The sequence below is a fragment of the Xenopus laevis genome, chromosome 1L, assembly GCF_017654675.1.
Source record: "Xenopus laevis strain J_2021 chromosome 1L, Xenopus_laevis_v10.1, whole genome shotgun sequence".
Classification (NCBI taxonomy): Eukaryota; Metazoa; Chordata; class Amphibia; order Anura; family Pipidae; genus Xenopus; species Xenopus laevis.
The window spans coordinates 151,404,025-151,426,983 of record NC_054371.1 but is presented as its reverse complement, the minus strand read 5'-3'; the positions used below and the strand labels follow the sequence as shown (position 1 = coordinate 151,426,983).

At 39.2% G+C, this 22,959-nt stretch overlaps 1 protein-coding gene across 1 annotated transcript; it reads left to right on the top strand.

Annotated features, from left to right (window-relative positions):
• Positions 1-2,636: 2,636 nt before the first annotated feature.
• On the top strand, positions 2,637-17,386 carry c14orf93.L (chromosome 14 open reading frame 93 L homeolog). Its single transcript, XM_018259496.2, has 7 exons — positions 2,637-2,793; positions 7,293-8,335; positions 13,241-13,591; positions 14,438-14,499; positions 14,594-14,697; positions 15,130-15,242; positions 16,787-17,386. The coding sequence occupies exons 2-7, from the start codon at positions 7,781-7,783 to the stop codon at positions 17,195-17,197; spliced, it is 1,596 nt and encodes a 531-aa protein (XP_018114985.1). The 5' UTR covers positions 2,637-2,793; positions 7,293-7,780; the 3' UTR covers positions 17,198-17,386.
• The last annotated feature ends 5,573 nt before the right edge of the window (positions 17,387-22,959 follow it).

Genomic DNA, 22,959 nt, shown 5'->3' with positions numbered 1-22,959 from the left:
GGTGGATCAAAGAAAGTACTGAAATATGTAACACACTTGTTTAGGAACACATTGCATTAACGTATAGGGCTATGGCACATTGTGTGTGTATGATTTCTCAGTGACATAATTGGGAGGCACCTCATATTGCCCTGCACAGGTAATTCCATGGATGGCACTTCCAATTCTTGCACATGGACAGCAAACCAAGGTGACAACAATCAAAACATGATATTCTTTTGCACTAATTAAGTGGGGATATTAATAGTTTTATACTGTGTATTGGCATACAGCATTTTCTGTGGATTCTGTTGTGTGCTGTGGTGTGGATGTGGCACCGGGAAAAAACCTGGTGGCCCCGCTGACCTAAGATTGGTGCTCTCCCTCCCTGCTGACCCCACACCCCCTGCTGCCACCCCATCACTTGCTGAAATCTGCTGACCCAGGACCAGGACCGCCATCAGAAATTACAGGGCCCCATCCGACAAAATTTCCTGGGCCCCCTGAGCCCACCGCAAGCCCCACCTACAGGTCCGCCCTCCCCACCCCACAGGTCCGCCCCCCAACACACAGTAAAAAAAAAAAAAAAAATATTGGTGGCTAGGGTTCCCACATGTTAAAAAAATAAATAAAAAGATATCGGTCGTCAGGGCCCTCCATAAAAAACATTTGTAGCTAGGGCCACCCCATTAAAAAATATTGGTGGCTAGGACCCCACATGAGAAAAAAAATTGGTGGCCAGCCCCCCCCCCCCACATTATAAGAAAATTGGTGGTCAGGGCCCCTTAAACGTCCATGCCTTCCCAAAGTCAGCAGCTCTCAGAAAGATGGGGGCCCAGCTAATCAAGTAAGTGTGGCGTGGCCAGGCCCCCCCTTACCCTCGGGCCCCCTACAACTCTTCCCCCTGTCCCCCCCGATGGTTGCCCTGCCCAGGACTACTGCAATCCCTCCCTGCTGGCCTTCTTACCCTCTGTGCGGCCCGAAATCTTTGGGCCCATCATCCGCCTGCTGGTTGAAATCTGCAGGGCACAAGAGGAGAGATAAGGTATGCAATGGAGCATTGGGGGGCCAGGAATTTGCAAAGGGGGTAAGGGTGGTGGGCCCTTAAGGTGGCCCTGAACACATCAGTCTGATGCTGGTGTTATAACTTGAGTAAGCATGCATGAGGTAGCATTAGAGGTAGGAACAAAGCAGGATCCCGCACACCCAACAGATAACAGCAATATGCCAGGTGCTCACTGGCAGAGGTTCAGCAGCCCCACAACAGAGTACAGCAAAGGAATTCCAACGGCACACAGGACTGTGAGAAATCTTCAAAAATTTATTTCAATGCGGAGTGCGAAGCAATGTTTCGGGGAGTAGAACCCCTTTGTCAAGCATTGCTTGACAAAGGGGTTCTACTCCCCGAAACGTTGCATCGCACTCCGCATTGAAATACATTTTTGAAGATTTCTCACAGTCCTGTGTGCCGTTGGAATTCCTTTGCTGTAGCATTAGAGGTAGCATTGGTTTGCACTCCTAAACGATATATAATCCTATATATGGAAACCCATTATTCAGGAAGGTCATTAATCAGATTCCAAATAATTCTAATGCTAACAATGATTTCTCATGCTAACAATGATTTCCTTTATCTCTGTAATATTAAAACAGTACCTTTTATCTGATGGTAACTAAGCTACACGTATTCATATAGGTGGATTTAATGTTTACATAATTGTTAGTTGACAAAGTATGGTGATCCAAATTACAGCAAAACCCCAGGTTCCAAGCATTCAGGGTAATAGATCCCATACCTGTACTTATATCTGTATATTTGTTTTGTATTTGAAGTGGTATGTGTATATGCATTACTCGTATGCTATAATATTTTATTATGTTATGTATATCACATCACACACCAAATAGAATGATTTAGCTCTAAGTCATTTTAGCATTTTTTTGAATTAGGGGCTTGCTGCAGATGAGGGGGTTTGCAGTAGCACAGGCAATAATAAACTAATTTTTGCCCTGAATGTAACGAAGACAAAGCTAAAAAGATGGCTATAGGGGTTACCAGGTTAGGTAACATTATCTGAAATGCAACCCCTTATATACGGCAATTCACCTCAGACAGAGGCCATTGTGTAGTGTTAGCCCCCCTTTAGTAAATTTCTGCCTGATGAACCTGCCTTGGGGCTCTGTGTTTTTGTAAATAGCCAGATATTGGCAGCCATGCAGTGTGTGTTTCTGCATGAAAGACTGGTCTAAAATTGCACTTGATATTAGGCTCCAGGCAAGCAAAGCTGGATGATTACCTCAGAAAAAAAGTGGAAATAATGTGAACATTTTATGAAGTAGGTCAGCCCTCAGCTCATCTGCAGCTGCTGCCAATGGCTTTGACTGTGCTTTTGAATTCTATGCCCACAAAAAAGAAAGTGCAGAATGCTCAGGTGTACCACAGAACCGATTTTTTGTTATTTCTGTGAGGTGCACACACAAAGTGAAAGTTAACCATAGCTTGGGCTTTTATTCATATACATTCATTCATGTTTTATTTCCAGATGTAGATTTGGGTTGTCGCAGTTGGTGTCACCCGATCACACCGCCATTCACAGTAACCTTTGACATAAAACATTACAGCTGTGAGGGCTTGTTAATACACGACTTCATAACGTGCAAAACACCCTAAAGGGCCCCTGTGTATGCGGCCGAATACCGCCTCCCCTGACCCGTGTGCACCAATCGGGATCCAGAAGAGGCGTGTACCAGTTGTGCACTCGTCTGTGCACACACACAGCTCCAAGAATACAAAGGGGACACGCTGACCTTCACGTATCCTTTTAACAAAAACGAGCCGTCTTATTTCTTAACAGGGCACAAACCTATACCGAAAGGACAGTGTGTTGGCCCTTTCCTTGCTTTTCTCATCTGTTTTGAGGCTATTCTTGTCCACCTTGTCTGTGCTGGATGGTATATCCCTGCCCTTCCTACCCTCCCCCTACTGGTATATCCTGTCCTGTCGCTTTCCTTCAATATCTGTTATTGCAACTCACTGTGGGGCTAGTGGGACTACTGGGAGACTGTTGCCTCGTCTCATATTGTTGTGGCACAGGATGGGTTTATTGGGCTTCCCTTACATCTTATGAGATGGCAAGTTGTGAAATATAAAGTTATGGTTTGGTGTTTCAGTGTAGGTGAACTCCCAGCGTCCTCGGTTATGCTTGAAGTTGTAGTTGTGTGGCTTTTGTTCTGCAGGTGTGTCTTCGGGTTTTACGTATTGTTGCTGCTGTTTCGCCAACCAAGTTAGTTGAGCAATGTGGTGCCTTAGGGCTCCAGCTCTTGTTGCGTTGTCCGCCCACTGTTAGTTCCTCCCTTTGAACATTAGGGGTCAGTGGCTTTGACTACTTCTGAGGGGGGTTGTAGTCTTCCTCACTCACAACCTATTGACAATCCGTGATTGACAGCGCTCTTCGACCAATAGGGTGTCCGATGGCTGCAGCTAATCGGCTGAGAGTGGGCGTGGTTTTGCGTGCACTCAAGGTACACTGATAGCTGTATGTCGCGCGTACATCGATAAAGTCACGTAAACTTCTGTGCATAGGCGTAAGAACGTGGTGGTGGTGGTGGGTGGGGGGGGATTCTTGTTCCCCCTTCTTGAAGAAACCGCCCACCCAGCCCTTAAAGGAGACATTTTGTGTAAAAAAAAAAAAAAAAAATAAGAACGACCCAGTGCTTTATACTCTTATAGATATAGAAGAATTGTGCTTAAAAAAGTATTTTTTTTTAGGCTGATTCATTGATCTCTTCCACTTCCTGCTCCCTGAATGTGCAGGGGAGCCGGTGGCTCTCAGTTCACTGCACTGTAGGACCGGAACCAATCAGCAGCTAACAGGACCTGATAGGGAACTGAAGCCTGTCTGCTGTGATTGGCTGTCCCCCTCCCACTGTGCTTCTGGCAGGGGCCGTTAGGACATGCCCCTCCTGTGAAACACAGACAGGGACCAGAGATCTATTGGGAGCTCCAATAAAGGGCTATTTTTAAAAATAATATTAATTTTTAGCACCATGTAAAAGCAACACCATATATTTCTTATAATTGCCTAAAAAAATCTTACTTATCTTATGTCTCCTTTAAAATGAAAACATAAGACAAAGTCAGGAAGGAACAATCTCAATGATCGCATTGCTCTTTCGTTAGCAAAAAAGAGAGGAAGGGCAGCGTTTGAGTTGTTATCTTGGGGCTGCCACCCAACCACCCTCATTTCCTTCACAAACTCCAGCCCCCAACACCTTGTCATTTACCTCCTTGCTTCTCTTGGGAACTGATGATTTCAGCCAGCAGGGAGTGGCGCAGATCCTGTCCAGCAGGGAGGGAGGGCAGAGGTCCTGGGCCAGATCATGCGGGCTGGGGCCCAGTGGGTTTTTTCTCTGGTGCCCTGCTAATCCAGTCCAACCCTGTTGCCAGTTATAGTTTTATCCTTTAATGTGTTCTGCGAGTATAAAACCAGGCCCGGATTTGTGGAAAGGCCACCTAGGACGGCAGGATTTTAGGGGGGCGGCATGCTGCCCAACCACACCCACATTGGTTCAAAAACACTGGAGATGCGCTTGAGATACAATAATTTTTTTAATTCCCATGCGCCAATCCCCATTGCTCCGGCCCAGATGATGAACATGATCACACACATGATCACTATAGCCCTCGATATACTGCCTGCATCCAGATGGGTGCTCACAGTGCAGGCAGGCCATGTTTGGTCAAATGAATGCACTTGTGAGAGAGCATCCCAGTTTATGTGCATGCATATGCAGTCACGTGCATGAGTATAACAAGCAAGCTGGGAAACTATAACTAATTTGCATGCTTCTGTTCTAACATGACCACCTACACTGGGAACTCCCTTTCAGTGTGGATGGCATAGCTTTCTCGACGAGCATTTTTTGCACAAAATATTATTGTTTTCCCCTACTGGAGTGTGGGCTGTATTAGCTGGCACTTTCAGTGGGAGGAAACATTCTCCTCCAATTGGAGCTGTTACTACAACCCTGCCATTTGGAACATCACCCGGCAGGGTATTCTACAACCTCACTACAGCCCTCACCAGTAAGAACCATTGTCACTGCTTCACAAAATGTTCAGTTCCTCAAGTCTAAAGGGGTGGTGCCTAGATCTTTGGTCCTTTCTATGTGAATATAAACCCTGTTATCTGTCTATACTGTCCTATAATTTACAGAAGAACAGAAATGCTGGGTCGTGTATTGGTTATATACAGTTTGTGGAGAAAATTATTTATCTTGTATTTGTTTTCTGTTGACAATGTTAACTACAAGCATCTTTTGACCCATTACAATACTAGCCAGGTAGCAACCTTATATAGTAACATAATATGTTAGGCTGAAAAAAAGACACTTGTTCATCAATTTCAACGTTTTATATCTATATATAACCTGCATAACTGCTAACTGATCCAGAGGAAGGCAAAAATCCCCTTCTGAAGCCTCTCCAATTTGCCTCAGAGGGGGGGAAATTCCTTCCTGACTCCAAAATGGCAATCGGACTAGTCCCTGGATCAACTTGTACTATGAGCTATCTCCCATAACCCTGTATTCCCTTACTTGCTAAAAAACCTAGTAATGTGCGGGCCAGCCAGACTCCTGTGGGCGGGTTCAGGCCGGCCTCAGCACTTCCTTTGCAGGATCTTACACTGCCAGCTTCTATTTTTATAGGCACGTGCTCACCCCGCCCCTTTTGTGACATCATCTGCAGGGCAGCGAGAATCTATAAATAGAGGGTAGGAGGCAGGTGCGGGCAGGCAAAGGTTGGTGCGGGTCCAGAAAAACCTGAACCCTACATCACTAATCCAACCCCTTCTTAAAGCTATCTTATGTATCAGCCTGTATAACTGATTCAGGGAGAGAATTCCACATCTTCACAGCTCTCACTGTAAAAAAAATCCCTTCCAAATATTTAGACAGAACTTACTGTCTTCTAATCAGAGTGGATGCCATGTGTCCGCTGGAAGACCTAGTGATCAATATAACATTAGAGAGATGCTCTTGATGCTGCTGACTGGCATTGCTTGCTACAGCCAAGTTTATCATCTACAAGGACTCCAAGGTCCTTTTCCCATTGTGGATTTGCCTAATGCAGTCCCATTAAGGGTATAAATAGCTTGCATATTTTTCTTCCTAGGTGCATAACTTTTATGAACAGCTACAGCTAATCTCATCTGCCACTTAGCCCCCCAGATTGCCATTTGTCAAAATCCTGTTGCAAGGATGCCACATCCTGGATGGAATTAATTGGGCTGGATAGTTTTGTGTCATCTGCAAACACTGATACATTACTTATAATACCCTCCCCCCCAAGTTATTAATGAACAAGTTGAAAAAAAGTGGACACAATACAGAACCCTGAGGGACCCCACTAAGAACCTTACTCCAAGTAGAGAGAGTGTACCATTAACAACCACCCTCTAACCCCAATTCTTTAGCCAGTGTACTATCTATGTTCAAATTACTTCATTAAGATCAACAGACCTTAGGTTAGAAAGAAGTTGTTTGTGGGGCACTGTATCCCACACTTCAAAAATCCAAATACATCACATCTACTGCTCCCCCATTTATCTCATCATAAAAAGCAATCAAGTTTGTCTGACATGACCTATCCTTCATAAAGACATGCTGACTACTGCTTACTGCCATTCTCCAGAACAAAATTTTGAATGTGTTCAATTAACAAACTTCCAAATAACTTGCGCACCAATATTGTCAAACTTACTGGCCTATTTGCGGCCGTGATCAGGGGGCAGACACGGAATATCAGAAGGGTCTCGGTCGGCAGGTCCCACCAGGTTTTTACTCTGTGTCCCGCCAGCCCAATCTGACCCTTGGTCTTGGAGCTCTGGCTCCTCTATTGCATACGCTAAGGAAAAGAACTGCTTTAGCACATTTGCCTTTTCTGTATCCATTATAAACATATAACCACACTCTCAACCTGTATCTTTTTACTATTTATATACTTTCAAAAAGTAGAGAACATTTTTGGGGGGAAAGTATAGCTATTCGATGCAAAAGGGGTGAATGTTGAATCCAGTTTTTTTTTCTCCACTGGAGGCCCACAAGCCAGACTCTGCATATGGAAATATCTCTTTAACATATCACTATTTTAATATAATTTACCTTCAAACATGTTTTTAGTTATCTTTTGGGCCCACGCATGAAAAAAAAATCAATGGTCCTGTTCTTGAAAAAAAAAAAAGAAAAATGTGTAAATATGTACTAGGGATAAAGACAATTAAAATGCTATTTTCTTTAACCTACAGTCACAGATTTCATGCTGATAGAGCTCCATGTATTTGTAATACTCTGATTTAACCAAAACAAGCCTGGACCTTTATGGAAAAAAACATTACAAAATGTATCCAGCAGAGGAGTAAAATACAAGAGAAGCAGTGTTTAACAGGAAATTCTTGGATGTTTGTGACTTGCTTCAAGACATACTTGCATTCTTATTGAAATCACTATACTTAGTCACTTATCAATGAAAAGTTCTGTTCATTCCAAACATTTCAGATGAAATAGCAGAGAACACAAAAATCACTAAATGCAGGTTATAATGAAAGAAATACATTTTAATGGAAATTGCAGCTGTAGCAAAATATTGTGAACATCATTTGGAATTGTAATGTATCTAAATTAATTAGAGCATTGTTTAATTGCTCCATATGCGTCTAACACAAAAATTATTTTAAATAAAATTGAGATTGAGGCTTAATACATTATTTAAAGCAATAGGATTGCATAGTGTTCCAGAAAAATGTCATTTAGTGCCACTATTCTATTCACCCCACCACCGGGGCACACTGAGGGCAAGTGTGGCTGCAAGAATGAAGGCATTCAAGCACGTTCTGTTCCTCTTGATGGCGTCACTCCCATCAATGTAACTGGAGATGGCGTAGCAGTTCAGGGATGTGAACAACTTCTACACCTTATATATCAGCGAGTTGAAAAAGCTGTGGGAATAGCTGAAGCTGCACTGGATGTGGCCAAGGCCAACAGTAACATTTTAAACCAACTCCAAGAAGAGATGAGTGGTCTGAGAAAACTTACTGAAAAAACTGATATAGACACATTTGCTGTACAAATGCCAACTGCTAATACAAAATGCAAAACATCAGAGGAAAATGAGGTGGAGGAAATTCGTGGAGTGCAAGTGGTCATTGAAGAACTGAGACAGCTGGGTGCAGCATCTGCATCTTTGGTACCTGGTTTTCATACATCATCTATGGACAGGACTCCAAAAGATGGATATCTGAGTGGAGGCCCTTCTCCTGGTGAGGCTACCCCACTGCTCAGCCCTATGCATGTGCCAGTAAGTGACAATAATTAACATTTAGGTAATTTGGTCATTAAGGAGTAGTTTACAGAACTGAATTGCACTCAAATGATAAACCATAATTAAAGTTTCCTATTTTCATGGCATAAAGCTTACCTGATATTCCTGAGATGAAAACTTACTGTATCAGCGGTTACAAGCATTTCCATTGAATTGAATATTAGGTGGCATCAGTGGTTTCAATCATGTTTAAAATGTTTTCGGCCTATTCCTTTGAAGGATAACTAAACCCTAAAAACTAATATGGCTGGAAATGCCATATTTTATATACTGAGCTTAATACATCAGCATGCTCTGGACAGCTGTTGAGAAGCTAAGCTTTGAGGGTTGTTGCAAATCATCAAGCAGAAAATAAGTCTTGCCTGTCATTGAAGCTGATGCTAAAAGGAAAAAATGTTAAATTTGTATTTGCTATCTGTAAGGCATATGCACCTATTTTAGCCACCAGCCATGTAATTAAACAAACCAATCTATCTCAGCCCTATTTCTATTTTGAAAGGGTGGCAAACCACTATTATTAATTCCTTCTGGCTCTATAGTCTCTAAAATAGAATCCTTTTAAATGATCATAACATAGCGATAACTACTCCAAAAATTTCTCGATCACCCTTAAACCACGATGACCCGGTGTATAAACCCCAGGTTCTACGTTTCTGGGTTTGCTGACACTTTAAATATGCCTATCACTACGTATCGTGGATATAAAACGCGTCAGGATGTTTGATGTTGTTAACTTCCTGAAATAAAGTTTATCATTTTACATACAAATGGACCACGGAGTGCTTGCCAATTTTGTCTTCAAGCCACCAGCCATGTGTTTCTCCTGCTTGTTCCGGCCACTGATAATTATCTGAAATAATGTTAATTTAGGCATCTATGTTTACCAACCGTTCTGTGTAGACAAGCCTACTTTAACATTATCAGTGGAACTATCAGAGGCTGGGAGAAGCAGGAGTAACACATGGGCAGTGGCTGTTTAAGTTTACTGGGGATGTGCTTAGAACTATTGTGAATTACCAACTTTTCATACTAAAAACCATTCAAGAATTATACCATGGTGAAGGTAAATATATATTTAAATATTTTGCCTTTAGTACCCTGAATTCAGATGCTAATTGTTCTGTTTTATATATAGATAAATATACAGTATATTTCAAGTCAGTCCCTAAGCACTGATATCAGGGGAATCAGGAGAACAGAAGATGAGGAGCTACTGGGGAAACTTCGAAGACACAGATCTTCCCTGCCAAATGGTTTTAATTACACATATGACATCAGAACTCACCGTTTATAACTGATGACATCAGAACTCACCGTTTATAAGGATATCATTTACAAGATATTCATAGCTTTTGTGTATTATATATATATATTTATATATATATATATATATATAGCACCATAGAAAGCCAGCACTCTCGAATAAAAAGTTCATATGCCTGGGTGCAGTATCAAAAATATTATCCACAGAAATCCAAAGGATCCGCACTCACAGGTCTTATGCGTAAAAAAAGTTTTTATTGCAAAGCTTACAGCCTAACGTTTCGGCCTCCTCCGAGGCCTTTCTCAAAGTGTCTTGGTCACATACAGGAAAGCATTATATACATAAATTGGTGGGAAACTACAATGATGATGTCATGTCATGATTAACATAACAAGATAATTAATGTTCATATGTGAAATCCCACTATATACATATTATATCATTGATGTATTAATATATTATCATTATCACTTCCGAAATTCATTTGGCCCAACAACTCATAGGTAAAGTTAAAAACAGGTTAAAAACAAAACACAATGTAACCCATATCTATATCCCAAGTTGAAATTACTTTTTATACCCTGTTACAATGGTTTTAAGGGTTACTATGTTGCAAAATCTTTGAGGATGTAACTTTTATCCATGGTCACATTTCACTTGTAACAAGCTCAATAGAAAGCCCAATGCACTAAATTTGCCTACTCTTCAGTCGGTCTATAAGTAGCAATATTATAATCCCAGGGTCTTGCTCACCTCACCCCCTTATTATGGACAGTATTATCTTCCCATAGTGATGTAATATTTATTGTCTATATTATCTACTATTCCCCTAGGGACCTCCCAAGACCGCTCGTGTCACGATCACTATCAGTGTCAAGTATACTTATATTTGTAAAGGATGTATATACAAAATTAGTTTCCTCGTTTCTTTGGCTTTAACCCCCTCAGTACTAGCCCATGTGTTACTTCCCAGTGATATAGTAGGATATAAATTTCCATACATAAATCCAACTAATGTAGTGATATTGTAGATTTAAATAAATAATAAAGTTCATTCAAATAATAATATGCAGGTGCCCATAAATAAATCCCATTACTATGTGAATAAATATAAGAAATAAATACACTTATATATAAAAATACTAAATTTAAGGATCAATAAAAATAAACATACATTTACGTGAGCTGCATTCCGTGATAAAACATACATGTATTAATTCATATATAAAAAACTCTATAAATCAAAATTCAAGTTCATATTGTGCAAAAATCCTCTAAGACTTGAGGTAATCAATGTGTATAACCCATATTTCAAGGTTCATTGCACGGGTCCAAGTAACCTAGGTACTGCGAGATCCATGATCCGTCTCTAGAGCAAACAGATAGTATGTTGAAACAAGCATGTTCATATACGAGGAAGACTCTGCGATCTCTACAATTGGCTCACCTGCATCCATCTTAAATTAATGCATTAAGTGATCCCTTACAGGACCGGACCCTCTCCAAACGGCTCCCATATCGGTATCGGCTGTAAGCTTTGCAATAAAAACTTTTTTTACGCATAAGACCTGTGAGTGCGGATCCTTTGGATTTCTATATATATATATATATATATATATATATATATATATATATATATATATATATATATATATATATATATATATATATATATATATATATATATATATATATATATACAGTTCAAAATGGAGCAGCACTCCAACAGTTTTGTCAAATGGTTTTATTCACCGATCTCTTCATTGTTTCGTCATGCAGCAGATGGGTGTCAGATAATCGTTGACAGTTAGATCCAATATATCTTATAGGGGGGGCTCCTTTTGCCTATAAGATGTATTAGAGCTCACTCTATTAAAATCGCCAGAAATCCTGTCTCTCTACATGCAGAATTTGTGCAAAAGGCTGTTATTTTGTTAGATGTTGTTTGTACTGGAATCCGTTATTTGAATGAGCCCTACTAAATCTGCTAGGAAAGGAAGCCCCCCTATAAGATATATTGGATCTAACTGTCAATGAATATCTGACACCCAACTGCTGCATGAAGACAGAATGAAGAGAAACAGATGCTGAGAGGGATAGTGAACATAAACTTGATTATTTCAGAAACCAAGCAGAATATTTAATTGATTATATTTAGAAAGTTTAATATTTCAGTATGCTGAAGCTTAAAATAAATTTTCATTTTCGTGATAGTTTCCCTTTAACAACTCAAATCACTCGAATTGATACAATTTTCAGGCAAAACCCTCCAGAAAAACCTTGAACAGCAGGAAGGCTAATAAAATCTTTAAAAAAAATGAGTTTTTTTTTTAAAACTCGAATAATTAACAATTTTTTTAAACCACTTTTTTGACCAAAAAAAACCCCTCGAAAACTCGAATTATTGTGGAAATCACAACAAGATCCTTAATAAATCTGCCCATTAATGTTAGTGAGCCTTTCACATGAGGGGTATTTGTTCTTGATTTGTCCTGTGGGACACATATTCTGATCCTGGGTGCTCTTGTACAATTCCTGACATAAAACAAGATAGGACATTTATTACTGGACACCAACCATTTGAGTTAGGCCCACCACCACTCTGGGCAATGATCCACTCATTTAGTGACTGGTTTGACATTACCAAACCAGTGGATGGCCAGCTTTAGGTGTAGGTGCTTACACTCCAGTGAATCATGCCTAAAAATCGTAGCATGAAATTCTCTGAACAGGCCGAAGACAAGCATTTCATTCCACTCTATTTCTGAGGGATTGCACTTCAATATGAGCTGAAACACAGAGAAAACAACAAGGTCCATGTGAAAGTGCACTGTATACAGTTTAAAACCAATGACAGCAGGCTTATTGTATTAGACATGCCCCTTTGTCAGGGGCGTGTCCCCGAAACGTTGCACAGCTCATAATAAAATTGCAACCGCAACTCCTGTGTGCCAGTGAAATTCTTCTTACCTGTATTGTGAGGTGGTCGATTCCTCTATCGCTGGGCTCCAGGATAAGAATTTTTGGGTTTGTGTGGTGTGTGGCTTCTCCAAAGCTCCTCTTATTATATTGGAGCCTTAGAAGGTTAGGATAGAAACAATGTAAATAGGTTATTTAATTCTAAATACAGTTTTAAAGGTTTGAATATAAGGCTTGAAATATGTTTTTCTATTACATAAATATCTTATGTTCTATGAAAATCTGCTATGTATTGACACTACTACTTTGTTTTTAATATTATTTCTTGTTTTGGGTATTTGCACAAAATGAATCTCTTCACAGACAGCGTGTTTAGTCTTTGCTTGTCTTTGTTCCACTGGGAGACTCAGTCTGTCACTTTTAATAGGGACAGCTTCTGTTTGCTGCAGTCTTGGCAGGTGTACGATATACATACCATCTGTCATGTGCTAGCTGAAGGTCTGTGTGTTTTGGTTTAGTTTGCAATAGCCATCTTAACGCTGTAGCTCCTGTAATACTACACACCTACTTTAAATCACTTTCAAGGATAAGCTGTCAAAAAGTTTAGTTTTCTGAAATCGATCTGAATTTAGCAGTAGCAATAAATGTAAAAGAGCGATGCAAATTTTGATTTCTATTGAATGTATCTGTTTTTACAGGCGATTGATGATTTTTTAAACTCTGAAGCCCCTGCTGCAAGGATTCTAGCCCCCAGTTTCGTAAAGCAGCTGACTACGTCTCACCCTCACGGAGATGCAGTCGAAGTTCTAAGCGAGCCAGCTCCCCAAGTTTTGAAACCTACACTGTCAACACATTCTCATTTACTACTACAGAAGGATGGTTCTCTTAGTCCTGGTGGCTTAATTATGACTGAAACGTCTTCAACTTCTGGAGAGATGAGGCCATCTATTTCACCCCCGCCGCTGGCACCATTATATGCATGCACCAGCAGTCGGCAGCGTGGCAATGGGCAAAAGTGTTTCAGACGGAAACGGGATCTAGTGCTGTCCGTGAGTGTGTTTGTGCTTATGCTGTTAACCTGAAAAGCCGTAATGAATGATAAAATAAAAATGAAAACTTGAGGAGGTCATTTAAAACCTGGCTTGTCCTTTTGCTTATTTTTGAGGAAGCCATGCCCCATGGTTTCATTGGTTAGTTAAGAGTAGGTAAAGCAATGTGAATCAAAACTCTATTCAGTCTATTCAAATTACACAATACTAATTTAAATTAATTTGAAATTATACAGATGAGTTACAGTGTCTTAGTTAGATCCTGTTAATTCATGCAACCAATAGAATTAAGCATGATATAGAAAAAGCTTTATGGAATCACCCACTCATAACTGATATAAAATGTTCTCGATGGGGTTACATTTCCAGTTGCAAGTGTAGTTTATATGGTCCAAGAGCGTACCCTTAAAATAGAACACAATATTTGCTGTATTGTGGCAGATAAGGAGATAAAAACAGTGAGTTATTAATCTATGCGTGCTGGTAGATTTGATAATTTTTTCGAATTTTGGGGGTTTTCTGGGTGTATCACCAGAAGTGATGCAGTTTATACACAGAATGCCTATAAAAATACTGCTTCCATTTTCTAAAATGGGCAATAACTTACCCTGCAAATTGCTTTTAAGCTGGAATTCTAGGGGTAATGCTGCAGTATGGATAAAAATGACGCTATGTTTGTTTTTTTGTGCCTAACTGTTCACTTGCCTTAGTAAATGAGCACTAATTTGTAGAGATACAGTTGTTCACATTTTACAAAACTACATGACAGGTGTAAGTCCAGTCTGCCTCTCTTATTGCATAAATACTTCATTTTTTTTAAAATATATTTTTGATGTTTGATTTCAGAAACTGGTTCACAATATTCACAACCATATTTCTAATAACAAACGATTCAATGGTTCAGAAAGGTAAGCCAAAATGTTTGGTCACTCTTTGTACCATTTTATTTGGTCTTCCACATGTATCTGGTTCTCAGTTCTTGGCTTTGTTTGCACATTGCAGTATCAAATCATCCTGGAATATTTCAGTTCTAAGGTTCCTGGTGGAGAAGTTAAAACAAGAGTTGGTGTCCAGCATCAACCATTACACAGACAAAGAGTTAAAAGGTGAGGTACCTTGTCTACTATATTACCCATTTATTTCTGATAGATAAATAAATGGGATCTTTTTAATTAAATTAATTCAACAATGTCACTGGCCAGGTAGGTAGGTGTTCCTGAACCCAGCTGGTAAACTGATCAGGTTTTCAGGCAAACAGACTGCATAACCAAGCTCAGCGCCCTTGCAAAACCATATATATATACAGTATATATATATATATATATATATATATATATTTTTTTTTTTTTTATTCTTTGCAACTATGTGCTGCCAATACTATGGAATTGTGTAATCTCACATGACAGGCATGTCATTTTGTAGTAAATAGATGTAAATAGATGCCAGATTGAAGCTCAGCACCATTGGAAATCCATAGGCACATGCTTTGTTGCATTTGGTTGTACCCTATGGAATGCTGAAATCTCGGTCTACCCTAGGTGCCTGTGTTGCTTACTTCCTGACTAAGCGGAGAGAATATCGCAACTCTATGAATCCATTCAAAAGTCTGAGAGAGAAAGAGGAAAAAAAGCTAAGAAGTCGGAGATACAGGGTAACCATATACACAGTGTGATTATATTTTTATGAAGGTGTTTTAGAGCCGAATGCCTTTTTTTTTCAAGAAATTGGAAGTCATCAAGTTATCTTCTCAAAATTTTACAGTTTTAGGGCATAATTTTTACTCATTTCTTGTTTGCTTTGCATCTCATTACTTACCATGCCTTTCTTCATACATGTATATATATTTGCAATATAGCAGTTTATTTTACCAACCATGTCTAGTAATATGTCAAAACCAGTGGGGCAACATGTATGAGCTAACTAAATGCAATGCACTAAAGCAAATGTGAAAAGTCTAAAGCTGCTCTAAGTTGTATATAAAACAAACTTCTTATGCGAGTCAAGTGCCTACAGTCAATGATTATCATTCAATTAAGGACCATATAATTTAATGGAAAAGCTCACGTCACTGGCTACATATGATTGTCTGGGTGCATTCTGCCCTGAACCCTATGACTGAGATATAATCATGCGGCCAAACAACATATTGATTCCCTTTAAATCAAGTAAATCATTTTAAATACCTAAACAAACGAATATTTAGACAATTACAATGCTTCGAGAGTGGATTTGCCTCAACTAGTGTTGTCTCGCCCTTCCTTTAAGGGATTTGATTATCAAAAGCCTACATACTGCTTTTGGCATGTTACACATGTGAGCAAATATACTAATGATTTTGTATTCTCATATTAAAGTGATACTGACACAAATAAAAATACCCTTCAAATATTAATGTACATTTGGGGGCACATTTACTAAGGGTCGAATTTCGAAGTGAAAAAAACTTCAGAATTTGACCATCGAATTGCAGTAGTTCGATATTCGAAGTCAAAGTTTTTTTTTGATTGAATATGGCAATTTGCGATTGAAGTAAAATCGTTCGATCGATCGATTAAATCCTTCGATTCGAGCGATTTTATCGATCGAACGATTTTAAAAAAAAAAAAAAAACTTCAACTGCTAAAAACTTAGCCAAATGTTGGCTATAGGTTCTAGGAGGTCCGCATAGGCTAACATAGCAATTCGGCAGGTTTAAGGTGGTGAAGTGTCGAAGTCGACATTTTTTAAAGAGACAGTACTTTGATTTTCGACTGGTCGAATATTCAAAGTTTTTCCAATTCGAATGAAAGTCGAATTGGCCTATTCGATGGTCGAAGTACCCAAAAATTACTTCGAAGTTTTTGAATTCGAAAATTCACTTCAAATTCACTTTGACCCTTAGTAAATGTGCCCCTAAAAGTTACCTATAGGTCAGTGCTGTCCAACTGGTGGCCGTGCAGCCCACGACCCCCCTCGTAATTTTGTATTTATTTTTGTAAACCATACTTGCCTGTTTCAGTAATATTTTATACTACAAAAACATCACTTTCTGTCTGGCAGTTTTGGTTCATGCTAATCCTTCTAACTACTTGCAGTTTTTTTTCTGCCGTCAAGAAAGTTGACCACTTAAAATCTCTTCTGAGCCTCCATGTTGCATCTGCTATCAATATTTAACTCTGATGTGGATTTAAACTGTATCTCATTGCATTGCAACAGCTCTTTGCCAATCGTTCATGGGGTGTGCAGCAGTTCCCTGTAGAGGACCAAGCATTATGGGAGGGTGTTACAGAAGAGCTGATGTCAGATGAAGAAGACAGTCTCTCAGAGCCAGGTGTTTGGGTCGCCCGACCACCACGTTTCCGATCACCAGAACTCACACGGCTTTGTTATCGAATTGATTCTCACTCCAAGCATGGCAATAAAACAAATCGTGTCTATGGATCCCTATCTGATCGACTTCCATCTGCAGAGGCACAAGTTTTACCACTCCACCTCTACAACCCAAACTGGGAGGGGGATGATATCGATAGTGATGCTGGGGAGGTAGATGGAGGTGGAAGAGGAAGAAAATCATTTTGCCCAGATTTAAACTCTTTTATACAGATAAAAGTTGAGAAAGATGAATGAACCATACTGAATGAAACCATTTGCAGTGGGGGTTGAAATAAACGTACAAAAATGCTCTGGAAGACAAGCTCTGAAACAGTGTCTACCGTTATGAACAAGATGAAGGTACTAATCTGGAGACAACTAGGACAGCTGTCATTGTTACCACTTCTTTTGTTTTATAAGAAATAAAATGTTACTTAGAACATTTTTACACTGGAAATTATTATTGGCCTTTATTTTTTTTATAATGCCATTATCCTACAGTTCAATTTGCTGAGAATTTCATTTGCTTTTGGAGGAAAGCAAGCTGTAAGAAAAAGGGACAGCATATAGGGGGACAGCATATAAATTCTATGTAGCTTCAGCCCTGTGCAAAATAAAACCCAAGACCTCCGGCAACTTTTCATATATCAAAGGCCCATAGTATGAGGTTAACATAAAAGTGTTAAATTCTGAGGGTGGTGTTCCCTTTAACTTGGGGGAAATGCTCCTTTATCAAAATTCAACGGATTTTTTAAATTTTTTTAAATACTTGAATTACTTTGAATTCATTAATTTATTTATTGCAGTGGGACAGAGGCCGCAACATAGCAGCCATGCTCTCTGGGAGAGTAACCCTGCACCATGTTTATAAATTCACCCCTGTTGCTTTTTCTGCATTGTGTCACAGAAAATTTGTGTGAATTTGTGTCAAAAATCGGTTTAGCAAGAACACAAAGCTTTCCCCAGACTTGGGGATGAATGTAATATAAATAATTGCTGAAATAACGCAACAATATCTTTTTGTTGAAAAAATACTAATACATGTGTAAAGATCTATTATCCCAAATGCTTGGGACATGGAGTTTTATGGATAAGGGTTTTTACCATAATTTGAATCACCACCATCATTTTAAAGATTAGAAATATTTGCTTAAAATAGACTCTATGGGAGATGGTCTTCCCATAATTTGTAGATTTCTGTATACCCATTTAAAGAGATCCATTGTTAAAATAGTATTGCTTTATATGGCCAAGTAGTCACTGTTTTTCAAAACTATTTGCTTATTAGAGTAGAGAATAGCAGATCAGCAAAGTCTATGGGAAATGTGTGTGTGTGTGTACTGTACTGTATGTATGTGTATATATATATATATATATATATATATATATATATATATATATATATATATATATATATATATATATATATATATATATATATATACTTAATGCAGAAATTCCAGTGTTTATTGGAGCAGAAAGCTAACGTTTCAGCTAGCACTCTTAGCCTTTGTCAAAGTGCTATACAAAGTTCACAATACTTTCTCTATGGACAACAGGCAGATGAAAAATAAATAAACAAAATTCAACAAGACATCATGCTCTTTATTTGAGGAGAATGGATTTCCTAAATATATATAGTATAATAGCAAAGCTGTGACATTTCACTGTTTGATAAATAAGTCCTACCTAATGCAATAGCTCTTGCTCTCCCATACAATTCTTCCCCTACCAGCCCTGCAATTAACAGTCACCCTGGATTCTCTAGCAAATCTGTGCCAATAAATCTCTCATTTACTAATGAAGTGACCCTTCCGAAACATTTATTTCCTATCACTTGTCACATTCATGACTGGAATAAAATGGCAAAGGAACCTTAAGCTAATAGAACACATGGCGCTGCAAGCGAGCACTGAAAACAATTTCATCTGCCTGTCAGTGCGCATACTGAGCAGATGTTGGCCATAGAACGCTGTTCAACATCTGTTCAAAATATTTTGGTTGGAGCAGATTGGCATTTCTCCACCAGCATTTTTCCATAAGTGAAGAAAATGCAATATGCACATTAGCCTTATACAAGACGAATGCATACAAATATATTTATCTAAGTATTATTACACAATTTAGAGTTTTGTGCGGCCAGCATTTCACTATTTAAATATTATTTTGAACACAATTTAAGTTCAAGGGTGCTTCTAGGTCTGCTGCCTCTTGAGATAGCAGACTGGATCGCTTCCCTTAACCCCACTTGCTTATTTCATTAGCATAGAGAATACAAATGCATTTATGCTGAATGAGTCATAATGAGGCCCTGGCATAACTATAGAAGTAGCAGACCCAGACAGTGGGGTCTGATAGATGCATTGAAAAACCTCCCTCCCCACCTGCTCTCATACCTGAAAGTGAGTAGTTTACTGAATTTGGGGATGTGAGCAGGTGGGTGGGAAGTAGAGGACTGGGTAAGGGATAACATGGGGGAGGGGCTTCATTGTCTGGTAATTACGGCACTGTACATATAATATATTTTCGCTGCTTTCCTAATTCCTGGGAATTACAGTCTTGGTTGAAGGAAGGGGACAATCACTACAATGTTTCAGTGGTACAAGTAGTCACTGCAAGCAGTGGGAGGAATAGTAAGAGAGAGAAAGACACAAATAACTTTAAAACCATTAAAAATCTTCATTTAACATGGAAAGTTGTTTAGAATAATATTTTCTTTAAATATTTAATAAGCATTTATTATTTTGGTCAAAACTGTGAAGTCAGAGTCAGAAACAATTTTGGGTACGGAGTCGGCAAAAAATGTTCCAACTCCTAATAAATTGAAATTTTAATGAAAAAAAATACAATATGTCACAATTCCCTACTTCACAGATAAGTTAATAATAAATTATTTCTCTGCTTTAAGAATAGAGCCTATTGCGTAGTTGTTTCACTAGTGTGAAGTCCAGCTCAGCTATCATAACCTTAATGTTTCATTGTTTAATCTTAAAGAATGGTTGTAATTTATTTGAACAGTATCCTCATTCATGTTGACAATGATAGTCTTGGATGACCAATAAGGTAGTGTGTCAGCTTCGTAGCCAGTAGTTATTTGGTGTGTTCCCTAAAGCAGATGCCATCTTTTTTTTTTTTTAAATTGCTGCGCTTTGGCAGTGATTAAATGTCTTGTATGTTGTGTTCTTTCAATCAACATGGAAATACATTAATATTAAAAACAGAGGAGTCGGAGGTACCATAATCCGAGGAATTGGAGTGAAAGGATTTATGCAATGTCTCCACAGCCCTGATTTTGGTGGATACCTTTTTAAATAATACACATGACAAGTAGTCACCGTTCACAACGACACTGGCAAAGTTTAATTTTTCTATAATTAAATGAATTATAGGCAAATATAAAACATGGATTACAATGTTTGAATAATTTTAAACGTATTGATAAATATATTTGCTGTTCAAAGTATATCACAAAAATTGCAGTGTTTATGTGTCCTCAAAAATGCCATCTAGTGGCCAATATAAGAGCTAAACACTTAAGTACTATGGTAACTGCTGTAGCTAAGTTGTGAAAAGGCAAAAATTCTTTTTTGTCTGCAGTATGATCTTGGAGTGTACCAATCACACACAGCCATTTCACTGACAAGGGGTGTACGCACTTTGCATATTGTGCAGGTGAAAGATGGTCAGTTTAACTCTATATGTGCCTGAGCACTATACAGCCATGTCAAAATGAAATTATCAGCTTTATATTTTATTTTCATAAATTTGTCTTTTGTGTTGTTTAGAGTTACTTTGATTCTATGATGTATTTTCTAACCCAATTTATAACTTATACAAATTAATATTTGCTGTTTGTTTCTACATACTGTGGAGAAAACGTTCAGCTAAAATTTTTGGAAAAAGGTTTGCAGTAAAGGCTCCAGACAGTAATGAAACAAGCCATCTCGCAATCACTCCCCTCTAGATAAGCATCAGAACTGCAGGGTTTTACCAGGTCCACTTTGATTTAATCTGTTCATTAATGACTTGGCAGAGGTCATTGTAAGCATTTGTTTGTCCAATGACACAAAATTATGCAGAAAAAAATCAGTCCATTCAAAATGTGTAATCTGTGCAGGGAGAACTTGACAAACTGTCTTTCTGGACATCTTTGTGGTAGATGATATCCAATGTCAATAAATGTAATGTAATGCAATGCAATGCAAAGTTACATACTAAACAATGTTGAAAAAGGTCTGAAGAGTAATAACCTCCCCTATGCCTCTCACTGGGGCTTGGAGCTCGAGTTGTTAACAAGAATAACAAACCAAAAATTGATGGTCATCAGCATTAACTCCATAAAATCACAAACTTTATTTTGCCTTACACGTCTCACCACCCTTAGTCATAGGCACCTATGTGGGAGGGGGTGTGTGTGTATATATAAAATACAAACACCATAAATAGCCAAGCTACATCTCTCTGTCGCATCCTCGCCCAAATAAGGTTGTCACCATTGCAGATACCAAAACACAAAGGGGTCAGGATCATACACCTCATCTGTGTCATCAGGTGGAGAGCCTGTGACATTGGGGGTATGGTTACATCACATTGACATGACTGGGCTAATTTTCTGAAACCTAACAGTATCTCTGTTAGCATACAGCTTAAGGGCAATGGTCCCCAAGGAGATTCATTCCTGCTACAAATCTCCTCTTCTGCAGGTGATTAGTCTCCTCCAAATGCTTTCCCTTCGGCAATAAAGTGAATCACGGGTGGTAAAATATATGCGTTGTTTCAATCTTCCGAAGTCACCTCAATAATGAAAAATAATTTTGAAGACTGAAGCAACACATGGGTTTTACCACCAGCTAGGGCCGGAACTAGGGGTAGGTAGAAAAGGCACGTGCCTAGGGCGCAAATGCAGGGGGGGGCCACATGGGTCATATCTGTTGCTTTTGAATCTGAGCTGAATGCTGAGGATCAATTACAAACTCAATGAACAGAAATGTCCCATGTGGCCCCCCTTCAAGTCGCTGACTAACTCAGAGTTTTAGAGCTGAAAAGCAGGAAGTTGGATTCTGGCTGTTTTATTAGACATCTGTTCACTCCAGCCTTTATATATTACATATTTGGCTAACTAACTATATTAGAAACATTTATTTATTTTGCACAGCCTATCTATTTACACAGTTTTTATTTTCACACTGAACTGTTCCTTTAAGCTGTGGCTGCAGTATTTTTTTTAATGCATGTGCGTCCTTCCACGCATGCGCACTGGTTGCATGTGAATGCCATATATGCTCTACCGCGCATCCGCACTGGCGCGGCCTCGTTGCTTCTTCTGTGCATGCGTCGCACTGTGGGGTGATGTGGTCGGCAGGGTTGCCTAGGGTGCCAGGCCGACTGCCACCAGCAATTCACTTTATCGCTGGTGGGAAAGCATTTCTCCTCTTCTTTGCCCGCAAAAGAGATTTATAGCAGGCGGTTAATCTCCTTGTGGACCATTGCCCAAAATTCAAGTAAAGGAAAAATAAAAAAAGACCGGGTCCTGAAAGGGTCTGTCAACAACAGACACCTATTTGGCAGACTGTATTGTACCCCTGGAATCCTTTAAAAGGTACATTAACACTAATAAATCTCAGCAAGTAAACACTAAACTACTGTGCTGTTTTTTTTTACATAGGCTATCCAGGAGTTCTGAAAGCTGAATTAACTGCTTCAGTGGCCCTAGGTGCACCATCTTGCCCCCTGCTGTCAATGCCTGGACTCAGGTTTGGACTAGGATTAGGGTTGCCAACTTTTCTGGAAAAAAATACCGGCCTTTCTATATATTTATCTTTTTTCCCTATTAATAACATTGGGATCAACCATCATTTTTACCAGCCAGGCTGGTAAAATACCGGCCAGGTGGCAACCATAACAAGGATTCAAAATAAGTCCTGGCATCATGTTCACAGTGACCCAATCTGCCCAGCCCACTATCACTGCCTACTACTCACAAATTGCCAAACCGGCCCTGGAAAGGTAGTCAACTC